The sequence below is a fragment of the Seriola lalandi genome, unplaced genomic scaffold (assembly GCF_002814215.2).
Source record: "Seriola lalandi dorsalis isolate HSWRI2012SDOR001 ecotype SW California unplaced genomic scaffold, Sedor1 jcf7180002054748, whole genome shotgun sequence".
Taxonomy (NCBI): domain Eukaryota; kingdom Metazoa; phylum Chordata; class Actinopteri; order Carangiformes; family Carangidae; genus Seriola; species Seriola lalandi.
The window spans coordinates 1,045,886-1,058,353 of NW_019525301.1; the positions used below are offsets into that span (position 1 = coordinate 1,045,886).

Consider the following 12,468-nt stretch of genomic DNA (forward strand, 5'->3'; position numbering starts at 1 on the left):
AATAGAGCCTCAGCAGCTGTCATCCCAATAAATGGCTTTCTCATTGCAGTGGAAAGATAGACCTCAGCACTCCAGTGTTGCATTATGGATTGGACCTGTCTGGCCTTTCAAAATTAAAAGATCTGTTCAAGGTGATAAAATGAAAGGTGTCATGCCACAGATGGAATTCAGCTTCTTGCAACCATTACAACTATGAATCATTTTTGATCCACTTTGCATACTAGTGTGTGAAGAAAACACTGTTTTTGATAATGCTTTCCACAAATATATGTATTTTTTATTATCCAGAGATGTGCAGCCGTGCTCATTTAATGATAAGTCTTTTATGGAGCTCTGTAGTAAGGCTGCGTGCGGTGCATGTAGATGGGAATATTTTAATGATTTTGCAAAGGCAGCACTGTGAAATAGAAGTAAAAGTTTCTTAATTTTTTTCCGTTCGTAAATTCGCAGTGTGTGTTGTTGTGTTGCGTGTTTCTTTTGAAAAACAAAATAAAGATTTTGCTGCATTTTGATAAAGATAAAATGATATGGCTAAATTAGTATAAAAAAAGGATGTCAGAGGTTCTGTTTTGAGGTGCCTCTGTTCCTCCATGTTGAGTCATCAGGTCAAACCACCAAACGAGACGGTATAACCTAAATTTTTCCATTTCCACAAGTTTCCTGCTTTTGGGATTTGAATTTACTTTTCACACACAAATTTAATGTTGAATTAAATCATACATTCCTCTGCTGAGAGGTCATCACGGTTTAATTTCTGACCGTCATGGCTGAACCTAGGATCCATGCTCTCCTCCTCCAGGTTGTGTATCGTCAGAACTGGCATGGCAGGACCACTGTACTGGAAACCAATAAAACCAGTGTGGAGCTGCAGATCCCTTCCGGAGAGGACTACCTCATTGAGATCAAAGCTCTGACCAAAGGGGGTGATGGCACCAGCAGCGGCCCCATCCGCATACCAAAGATGTCCAGTAAGTTTCAGACACTCTGCAGCATGCAAATGATTAGAGTTGGAATTAAGCAGATGAGCAGTGGGATGGGTGCACTGTGTGTAACTAATCCCCAGTGTGACTGATACTGTTTATCAGCTTCACTGTGGCTTGAACAAGGCCTTTAGAATACACATAGAAATTGTAATAAGACTGCAGCATACGAGCAGGACGAAGAGACAAAATGTACAAAGTTATCTCCGTCCAGAAGCTTGTGTTTCAGTCCTCTTTGTCTGTTCGCTGGCAGGATGTCTCTGAAACTTAAAAGAGTAGTTCAACATTTCGAGAAATATGCTTAATTGCTTTCTTTCTGAGAGTAAGATGAGACGATCAATATCAAGCTGGCGTGCAAGCTGGCAAATATACAGAGCTGGAATCAGAATGTAGTTAGCAGCAGCTTAGCATAAAGACTGGAGACAGGTAGAAACAGCAGCTGGCTGTGTCCAGAGTTCTAAAACTTCCCTGCCAGCACATCTAAAGCTGACTAATTTATGTGTTGTGTGAATCGTGCATACACAAAAAAACCTGCAGCAATGTGTTGTTTTAGGAGGGCGTTTACACATTGCAGCTATTTCTTGATCAAATTAATGCAGTTTACACTGAACCTCTCACCTCTTTGTGAGCGTCACAAAGAAAACAGCAAGAAGGCGGATTTCCTCAAATATGTAACTATTATAGTGAGACTTGGTCGGCTAAAGACATTTGTTTGGCTTAGGAAGATCTCATGAGGTTTTGGTGAGGATAGCGCCACCATGTGTCCATTTAGACAGCATTTTACATGTTTACCAAGTGGCAACATCTGGGGCTGAAAACTGAAGCCAACACTGAAGCAAACAACAAAAACTGCAGTTCCTCGAATGACCACTAGATGCTGGCTCCAACAGGGAGTTAATCCTCATAGACTCCCATGTTAAATTGTCAAACTTTGCAGTAGAAATAAACATGTTTACAGCTTGGTTCAAAAAACTGTTCTCTCTAGCTAATGTACCCCTTCATGACAACTGTACAGGGGGTGAATTTTTATATAACTCACCTGTATAAATTTTATTAAGGCTTAAAGTTCTGCATAATTGAGGGTGTGGTCACTTTGAGTGACAGGTGCACAGAAGTCTTACTGACAGGATGATATATTAAAGTAATGAATATTTTGCAGGTAATTTACATTCAGCATCGTCTGATATAAAGAAGAGAAAATGATCTGCATCACTACATTATTAGACTTCCTCCGAGACATATTTCTGTTGCAGAGGAACATATTTTGTAGGAGGTTGCTTTTCAGTTACTTCATAGGATGCACTACTAGTGGTAAAGGTTGTAGGAGACAAAAGTTCACTAAAGTTACAATGATGTTTCTGTGATGAAATGTAAAGAAATGCTACTGTATGTTTTAGATTTCAGATTTGTTTGCTATGCGCAGCTTTTATTTCACATCATTTGATGTCTTTTTAATATTATTTCAATACATCATGTGTCATTGGCACCACACACACCCCAATTCTTTGCCCATTTTTGGATTAGCTGACAGAGGCAGGCCAAGATGGCGACAATGGAGCAGCTCACTCTGAGCTTCAAAGCTACCCTTCAGAAACCCATGGGTGATACGTCCATCTTTATGTACAGTCTATGATTGTTACTCTTATTATGCCTGGATTCCTCGGTCAAACATGTTTTTGTCTACTCTCTCTTCTATGCACACTTCATTTTATCTAATTTATATAATATTCCATGCAGAAAGTCCGATATAGCAAGTAACGATCCTGTAAGATTTGATGGGTTTTTGCCTGTAGGGGGCATCACAGAAACAATATAAACTTAATAAACTTAATAAACTTAATGACCATAATTAGGCTGTAATGAGCCAGACTTGCTTGAAATTTTAAACTATTTATCTCTTTTCAAAGCTGTACATTCTCACAACAAGGGTACACAAAACATATTTCACCGCTAATAATGCTCTTCTTCTCTTCCCAGGTCTTAACTCTGAAGGATGTGTGTGTCCAGGTTCAATGAAGATTTGCTGTTTTATGATGTTTTTTCTATTATCTATGTTCATTTTGTAGCTTCTGATGCCTTTATATTTAGCTCTGGACATTAGAGTGAATATAGTTTAGGATTTTCCTCTACGTGTCAGATTTGCAGAATTCTCCGCTACCTGGAGAGTTTCTCAACCGCTGGTTTGCAAAACCAAACTGAATGATGGGAGTGTTCTGACAGGTTGTCAAATACCCACAAATCCTGTGGCTGGACTGTTACTCATAGCCTACAGCGCAGCCTATTTTCAGGACCACTGCAATCCTCCTGGAAGCATGTGTTTGATAAACATTGGAAGATGAATTTCTTATCTTTATTTGTGAAATGAACTTGAGCACAGGTTCATGTCCCAGTTTAATGTCTGTCTCCACCTTTTTTGACTCAACTTCCAAGTTATTTCTTGGCTTGCTGTGACCCCAATGAATGTTATAGACCGAAAGGTGAAAACTCAGAGTTTAGTTAATCTCTGTTCACTTTGCTCTGGACATTTTGGATTTAAAGCGTTAATCCTCAACATTTTTTATGTTTTTTAACTTATTTGATTGTATCAGTGGTACAGTCAAAACGAACCCATAAAATGAAAGGAACAATATGAGATTTTAGGAATTACTTGTTTTTGACTTCTAGTAGTTTTCCACCCCGCCACCTGTCTTTATGCTAAGATAAGCTAATTGACTCCAGCCTGTAGCTCCATACTTAATGCGCAGATCTGACAGTGGTGTCAAATTTCTCATGTAACTAATACAAATAAATATTTTCCCAAAATGGTACTGTACAGGTACAAGGTGGTACAAGTATCCATAGGAAATTATACCCAATGTCGTGTGCATGTTTGGCTAGTCAACTAGCAACAATCTCATATTCTTAACCTACTTTTAGGTTCTTGTAAATCATTTGTGCACCTACAACCACATAACAGTTGATTTCAAGCAGGAGTATGACTTTTAGCTCTAACTAGTATTTGCTCATCTTAACCCCCAAACCAACCTCCTGAGTCAAAAGTCTGCACCTATATTAAAACAGATTTCCACTTGACCACCAACAATTTGGTCTGACATTTGGGTGTGTTATGCTATTACCAGCTGATGTAGCCTTGAGCTGCTAGCCTTAACGAGAGATGAGGAGCGGGCTACACAGGTCTGGTAAACTTGAGTTTATCAGGTCACATGTCTTACATGAAATGATTTGATCAACACTCACTGTCACCAAATCCATCCAAACAGACAGCCTTCAGGATTAACACTTTAACACCAGCCTGTAATCATCCACAGAGTTAGGACAGCCGTAAACATTTCCTGTGTTGATTTTATGCAAGGTCACACTGGCTGACCTTATGATAGTTTTTAAACATGTATCAAGAAACACTTGGATTTAACAAAGCTGCTTTTCTTTGTCGAGTTTATATTCTTCAAACCTGTTGTCAAGCAGTCTTTAAAACATACAAAAGGGCAAACTTATCACACATAGAATGTTATTTACTTAATTTAATTTATTTCTAAAATTATATTTTATGTAATTTTGTGTGGGGGAACATAAAGTAATTGGTGGCATATGAGAAGTCAAGCTAAAAACGCAGCATATTAATTTATTATACACCTAAAACTGATAGATGATTAAGTGTGACAGCTCCCCCGAAGATCAGTTTTGTACATCTAGTGTGCGTTTTATTAATCGCAAACATTAGCATCCACCATAACTAAGTACAAACTTAAACAGCATCTAACCTAGCTACAAAAGTATAAGTTGATCAAATACAAATGACATTTGTCTTTGTCTGTTACTTTCCAACATGGATAGGACATTTCTGAATAACAGTCTTCGTACCTCAGAGTTTAACATACCTTTACTGACAGGATACCACATTAAAGTAATGAATATTTTGCAGATAATACATTCAGCATCGTCTGATATAGAAGATATGATGCACTACTGAGTGGTAAAAGATATAGGAGAAAAAGGTCACAAAAGATACAATGATGTTGCTGTTCTGAAATGTACAGAAATGCTACTGTAAGTTTTAGATTTCAGGTGTGTTTGCTAAGCACAGCTTTTATTTCACATCATTCGATGGTGTTTTATTTGCATTCATAGGGTCTGTCATTTCAATACATGCAGCATTTTTGGGACAACACACATGGCTATTAATATATTGATCACAAAACATATTAACTGCACATCTGTCATAATTTAATGTATTTTTATTGTTGCAAAAAAGTCAAATATATATTTGTTTTCCTAAAGAGGAGATGCAGGTGTTTAAATGATATACTTCAGAGAGAACTGTTTGTCCCTCATAATGACTTGTGTGCTTTATTCTTTATTTTAATGACTGAAGTGCTAAAACATATTTATTATATACATTTTTCCTATATACTTTCACTGCTTTATTGTAAATCTAGTCTGTGTAAAATCTATAACAGTCCAAACCTCGTTGCTTTTTCATTGATTCATTAATTTTGTGCTGTTCCATTTACTTAAACCTGAAATCCCTTTACATTTGCCTAGTGGTTTTATTTACAGTTGTAATACCTAATTATGATGTCTCAAATTTGTATTTATGAAATTTCTGCCCTTTTCATTTGTGATTAACATGCTTTCTGTAACTAAATTTGCAATTTGTTACTTCAGCAATGTGATACCTTTGTATTAATATGATAAGATATCTCTGTGAGATGACGAAGACTAAATTAAATTTTCACATTGAAATCCTTTAATGAGTTTTTTAATGGTTTTCTTTTCTTTCTTTCTTTCTTTTGCAAAATTGGTCCCTGCAGATTATTTCCCCCCTTCTACAATGTGCAGAGGAGAATCCAAGCAAATATTGTGACACTGAGGCCTCCTTATCCTGTGCGAATAGGACAGGTTGCACAAATAGTGGAGAGAAAGAGTTTTCCCTCAGGACCAAGGTAAAATTAGCAAAAGATTAGTTGCCAGGGGTTGTTTTGGCAAAGGCCTGATCTCTGTGTTTGAGTTTATAATGGACTTCCAACAGGTAAGTAACAGTTTCTCTCCACTGCGATGTGGGATTATGGAGAATATAGGTTTATAGAACAGACACAAATAAATTAAAAGCAGTCACACTTGAAACTGTGAAACTGCTGACCTGAAAACAATCATACGGTTCACTTTGATGACTGACGCTCCAGATTCTTGAACAGGATCCATATGACTAGTCGTTAGTAGTAGTACTAAGCTTTCCACACAACCTTAAACAAGCTATTTATAATTTTTGCTATTGCTACATTAGCGTTAACAGCTATTTTCTTACCAGTCTAGAGGAAACGTGAGTTCAGCATCAAACTTCATTCCTTTACTCACCAAGAGCTGCCTCCAGAGGTGGAAACACCGGTGTTAACTCTTGTCTCTATCACATCTTTTCTTCTACTGAAGTTAGCATGCTAACCAAATAGCCCCGGCCCGTCTCATCACTTTCTGATAGCGAGTCACTGTAGCCTCGGTTCTGCCTTGAAGATGTAGTGCTGTTCGGAGGACGAATTATAACCTCTTGCCCAGCAACAATCACCACCACCTGCTCCGGGCAAGGAACCACGTTTGGAAGCAACGTAAAAAAATAGCCCCTTCAAATGAATTTAAAATAGAGAAACTTTACCTGTCCCAGATTAGAGTAGATTATAAATCTTGTGTATGTTTTTGGTTCTGTTTCTCCACAAGCAAAAACTATTGACCAGCTAAGTCAAGTTCTCTGTCCTGATAGGTTCACATGCTGCTATATATTAATTAATTAATATTAATTTATCAGTACCATGATACAGGTTATCAAGTTATTAATATCTGAATTCTTAACAAATGATTATGGGAAGCAGCTGATTTGTTAGCTACCACCTACACAATGAAACACGTTCACACTTCTGCTGTAGACAGAAAGGTAAAAGACAAAAGAGATTTGATTTTCTATAGCAATTAAAAAAAATAAAAAGACTAAACACTGTAAAATAGCCTACGCATTCTGTATCAACTCACAGCACACTTTTGATTTTGATTTCTCTGCAATGCCAAACTGTACAGCAGATAGATCAACTGGTCACAATGTGGGTCTCACACTGAATGTTAACTGGGAACCTCAGATCTGCTTTATCCATCCATAGTTTTATTAAAACGAGATCCATGTTTGTCAACAAAGTTAATCATGTTGTTATACATCAGTTTAGTATCAGTACATATCAGTACTCCACCATTCATCAGGCATTTCAGTGAGAGGAAGAAGAAGAGCAGTTGTTATAGTTAAGCTCTGCCTCCCTCTTTCCAATTGTTTTCACAGTTTCCCTCCCTTTTGTGTCACGTTTGATCTCAGTTTGTGTCTGTTTCTCTGTGTGTGTGTCTGCTGGGCGTGGTATCCTGCTCCTCCTCCCACCAGCTCACCTGCACACCTGAAGCAATCTACTACTTACTCACTGCCTGCAGTATAAAGACCTGGACTTCCAGTCTTTGTGAGATCGTTCAGTCTGCCAGGTGCTACTAACGCACAGCCAGTTTCTAGCTTCAAGTTTGTTTCCTCTTGTTTGCTCTCCAAGTTGACCTCATCTTGTTGCCTGTGCTTATAGGTCAACTCTCCCTGTGGCTCCAGAGTGTGCTTGCCTCGCCAATCTCCCCTGTTGTTCCTCCAATACGCTGCAAACAGTCCCTGCTCAGCTTGCCTTGCTCCGACACCAACCCCGGCCAATACCCTAAACCATCCGCCCAGCTCCATTGCCAGTCCTGGCCCCCTCAGCCCGAACCCTCCAGACTTTTTTCACAATAAACCTGATTATGAGTCCAGATTTGTTAGAAAACCTAAAACCAGTTTTACTTTGTATCACATTGGTGCCTGTCATCGCTGGGATATCTCTTACATCAGTATTTAAAAACAGTGATTCATTTAAAGTGCTCATGTTGACAAATGTAAATGAAAAGAATAATCAAGATCATCATTTAAAATATAACATATGAATGAGCCTTTGACTGAGATTTTACAGATTGCTTGGTTGATTTAAAACATAATAACACAAGGAGGAAAACTGGCAAAATACTTAAACAATGTTTTAATGTTTAATACTTTGTGTTTAATCTCCTCATTATTTCATCCACAGCTGGCTCTAAAACACAGTCTGCACATCATTATATGCACGAGGAACACACATTCTCACCGCACAATTCTCTTTTATGAATAGCAGTTTAAGTGCAGGAAATGACATACACATTAGTGTTGTTCACACACATCATTTATCCAACTGGCCCCAGATCTAGTGGAAATAAAGCAACAACCTTTGGGGTTGAAAAATGAAGCCAACAGCAAAATGCCAAAAACTGCAGTTCCTCACATGGCCATTTGAGTCTGGCTCCAAAAGTGAGTCAATCACCACAGACTCCCATGTTGAAATGTTGAAACAGCAGAAATAAACATATTAACAGCCTGGTACAAAACACAGTTGTGGTATCTACAGCTTAATTTCCTCCTTCGTGACAACTATAAAGGGGGGTGAATTTTTATATAAGTCACCTGTTTACATTTTATCGAGGCATACAGTTATGTATAATTGAGGGTGTGGCCACTCTGACTGACAGGTGGGTGAGCCACAATCCGGCGTGCACCAAAGTCTCAGCTCTACACACGCCCCATTTTTAGATTAGCTAGGAGTTGGGTGGAGTCAGACACTGCCAAGATGGCAACGGCGGGGCAGCTCACTCTGAGCTTCAAAACCACTCTTCAGAAACCTATGGGTGACGTCATGGAGGCTACATCCATCTTTATTTACAGTCTTCGGTTGAAATTCCATAAAACTAAAATTAGTTGAAGGCAACAAAGTCACAGTTAAATCACAGCTAACATTGCCTGTCTGTAGCATAAGACGGGCCTCACAGAACCTACTGCAGGTAATTACTGCAGAGGAGTTGGAGCAGCCTTGCCTCTGTAAAACTGCACCAATAGTTACAATTCTGATCTAACAGAGCCAGTGTTGTGTCAGCTGTCAAACCACTCAAAGAAAACAGGTTTATTCATCATAAGAAAAACCATCATCTTTCCAAACAAAGCACAGATATTTTGAGAGATTGTTTCTCTGACTTTCGGTCTCATGATATCACCTGGGATCCAGAGAGGCAGAATCTTTCATCAAAGTTATGTACATACACACATAAAGTTGCTATCAGTAGCAAAGATCCTGGTTGAGCCAATTAAATGTATGATGGATTAGGGGGTTTATCCCTTCGTCATTAGTCTTGGAAGATAAAATCAGCAGCAATGTGACTTTCCTCAGAGCTCACTGGAAGCTTTCTGATCTCAGCTCATAATCTCTGTGTCATGAAAGTAATGTAGTGTAAATATGTTCAACGTGGGGGAATGTGTTTGGCTTTTTAAGGTCAAAAATAAACATGTTCACTTAGAGATTTACAAAAGGAAACTCAAAGACATGTTCCAAATAGAGACTATGGATTAACATTTAGGACAAAATTAAATTCAGCACTGTGATGTGCATATTTAACTCACCTTGTCTGACACATGGTTTAAACTGGAGACCTGGTAAAGCGTATGTCGAGAATATTAAGCAACTTACATCAATACACTCCTCCAAGACTCATTCCCACTTTACAAAACTGCTGCACAATCTCCTTTGACTTTAAGCCGCCTTTTCTGCTGGTGCAAAATTCGGCCTTAAATATGTAAAGCAACTGGAAGAACCAGAGCTTGACTCACAGCTTGTAGCTAATCCTTTATTCATGGAAATCTCCTGAGAATGGCAACATTCGAGGAGTGGCTTCTTTACCTTTGCTGGGCTGTGCATGTTGTGCTGCTTTGAATCCGCCTCCGCTCATTATTATCAACATGTGACGCCTCATGTGGGGCAATCTGAAGAAAAGTGCTTGGGTCACCTGATAGTCGCGGGGTGATCTGTCATGAGCTATACCCAGAGCTGTTATTTTATTCTGCATACAGTACAGTTTCATCCCCATCGCACAAACACAGACACACACTGCTAAGGAAAGTCATATATGGGCTGGCAGCTCTCTTCCAACATGGGGTTTGAAAATATGATTTGTTGTTCATATTGAAAGTGAGCTCGGGTGGGGAGGAGCTGACAATATTTTCTGGTATTGTTGAGGTGTAGGCTGTGAGATATGTCAGAAAAGTGACAGTGTGTGGACCTGAGCTGAGCTCTAAAGTAGGGATGAAGTGGTGTGATGGACAGAAGATTGGCTGGGAATTAAAAAGACCATGAGCCTTCTCCAAGCACCATGGGACAGCTGACAGGCAGCTTGTAGAGCTCGCCTCCCAGGTTCAGAGGGAAACAGCTCTGTGTAGAAGACCACTGCTGAAGGCTCAGACTGACACTGCCCTCATCACTTTGATTCTTCGCTGTGGTCTGTGAAGGCCAGCGTTTACAGTACCTTGCTGTCACACTGGACGTTGCGTTGTGGCTGCTGAGATAAAGTGATCCTAAATCCCAAACCAGGTAACACAATAGACGATGAAGCTCATTTCCATAGATACAGGAGATACTGTTACAAAGCCAGTGTTGTAACAAACAAGGCCTTTTCAGAACCTGGCTGCAGCCCAAACATGAAGCATTCATTAAAATTCAGTAATGATAACATTGTATGCAGCAAGGAAATCAGGGAACATAGTGACATACAGCAGCTGCAGATAAGGGTGATGGGGCAAAAAACAAACAAACAGTAAGACACTCAGACAGGTTGTAAACAAACCAGCAGTCTATCTAGATCTCATAATCACTTTGAGTCATGTCAGTAAAATAATCCCTCATTGCACAGAAAAACTGTATGCAAAGTACAATAGGTCAAAGTTGCACGTCACTATGTAAACTTTGATGGATTTTTTTTTACAGCGGTTTTGGGGATATATTTTTACTGTTCCCCTTCATATTCTCTTCTAAATAAGTTTTTTTGAATGTTGTTGTGTTTAGATCAACGATGAATTTATTAGATTTAGAGTTGTCATTACTCGTGGGAATTATGGCTAAAAACTGCAAAAATACGCCCCAGTTTGTAACAAACCAATCGACTAAAGCTGCATTCGTTGTTTTTAACCTCTTGGAGGCAGCAGAACAAGCAAGGCATGTAAACTTGTTGGCAAACCGTTTTCCACATCCAGCAGACATGGAGCAACAACAGCATTTTTTTGGAGTGATGTTTTTTGTGACTTGATGAATCTATGTTAATTTCCTGTTAGGTCTGTTTTGGTCTTCATGAACTCCTGAGGGAAACATCTGTTTACGAGATACAACTGGCCACTAGCATTGTCTGTCTGCTGTTTTGGTGCTGGGCAGGTGCAGTGGGCTTATCAGAGCTTTCAGTGGCTTTCTCCTGGGAACATTGTTGCTGAGAGAAGAAAGTAAATTACAATTTATTCATGCGGTGTCTTTCTATTAGAAGTCTATCAGATGTGCTAATTAGATGTCACAATTGTGAGAGAAGGTCTGTATTGCTTCAAAATAAAAGACAAAGGAAGACAGCCCCTTTCAGATTACACATTGTTAGTCATTTGTGCCATTGTTCAAATACCTAGAAGAGTCTACAGCCATGCTAACGGATCTCTGAAGCTGTGAGGCTGAAAAATGAAGCCAACATGGATTTCCAAAAACTGCAATTCTGCTTCCAAGCTGCTCTTTGTCATGGTTTGCTATGGCAGACACTTTTTGTTAGTTTTGTTTTGGAGTTTTTGCACTTCCTGTTTTATTTTGTATTGGTTTCCTTGTGTGTCTGTGTGTTGCTTCCTGTCTTGGTCCCGTGTCTGTGTGGTGATTGTCTGCCCCGCCCTAATGTGTTTCACCTGTGTTCAATCATCCTTGCCTCCCTTGTCTATATAGTCCTTGTGCTTCCCTTTGTCTGTGTCGGTTCGTCTGTTTAGTTCTGGGTTTGTTCACATCCTATTGTCTTCATGTCTGTCCATGTCACATTCACGTCTGGATTTTTGAATAAATAAACCTGCCTGCACCGTCTCCCAAGAGTTGACTGCATTTGGGTCCAACTTACCTCGCAAACCCTTGACACTCTTCAGAAACCTATGGGTGACGTCATGAAGACTATGTCCATCTTTATATACAGTCAATGGTGGAAATTTAGCACAACTCTAGAAATTACATGCTGATTATTAGCGGGTATGATGTTCAATATCTTAGTTTAGTGTTAGCCACACACAAAGTACAACTAAGGCAGATGATCAGTGTTAAGAGTTATAATTCTATGTCTTACATTATTCATCTGACAATAATCTTTCAACTTTTTTTGGCAGCTTGGATTTTCTCTGTCCTGAAGGACAATAAGGAAAACAGCAGTGGAAAGGAAATCTAACTGGCTTGACTGATTTTTTGGCGAAGCCTCAATTCAAGTTAGAAATAGAGGGCGGACCAAAACCAGGATGCATTCAAAACAAGCTGCAGAAATGTGACATCTTTTGTTACTGTCACTCTTCACACAAACCTTTTCAACATGGCTG

General features: G+C 39.1%; 1 protein-coding gene across 1 annotated transcript in view; it reads left to right on the forward strand.

Annotated features, from left to right (window-relative positions):
* The window catches only part of cntn6 (contactin 6), a 47,230-nt gene extending 41,514 nt beyond the window's left edge, over positions 1-5,716 (forward strand). Inside the window, exons 21-22 of the mRNA XM_087178897.1 lie at positions 800-968; positions 2,958-5,716. Of these exons, the coding sequence (XP_087035023.1) occupies positions 800-968; positions 2,958-3,046 (258 nt within the window). The 3' untranslated portion in view covers positions 3,047-5,716. The remainder of the gene's footprint in view (positions 1-799; positions 969-2,957) is intronic.
* The last annotated feature ends 6,752 nt before the right edge of the window (positions 5,717-12,468 follow it).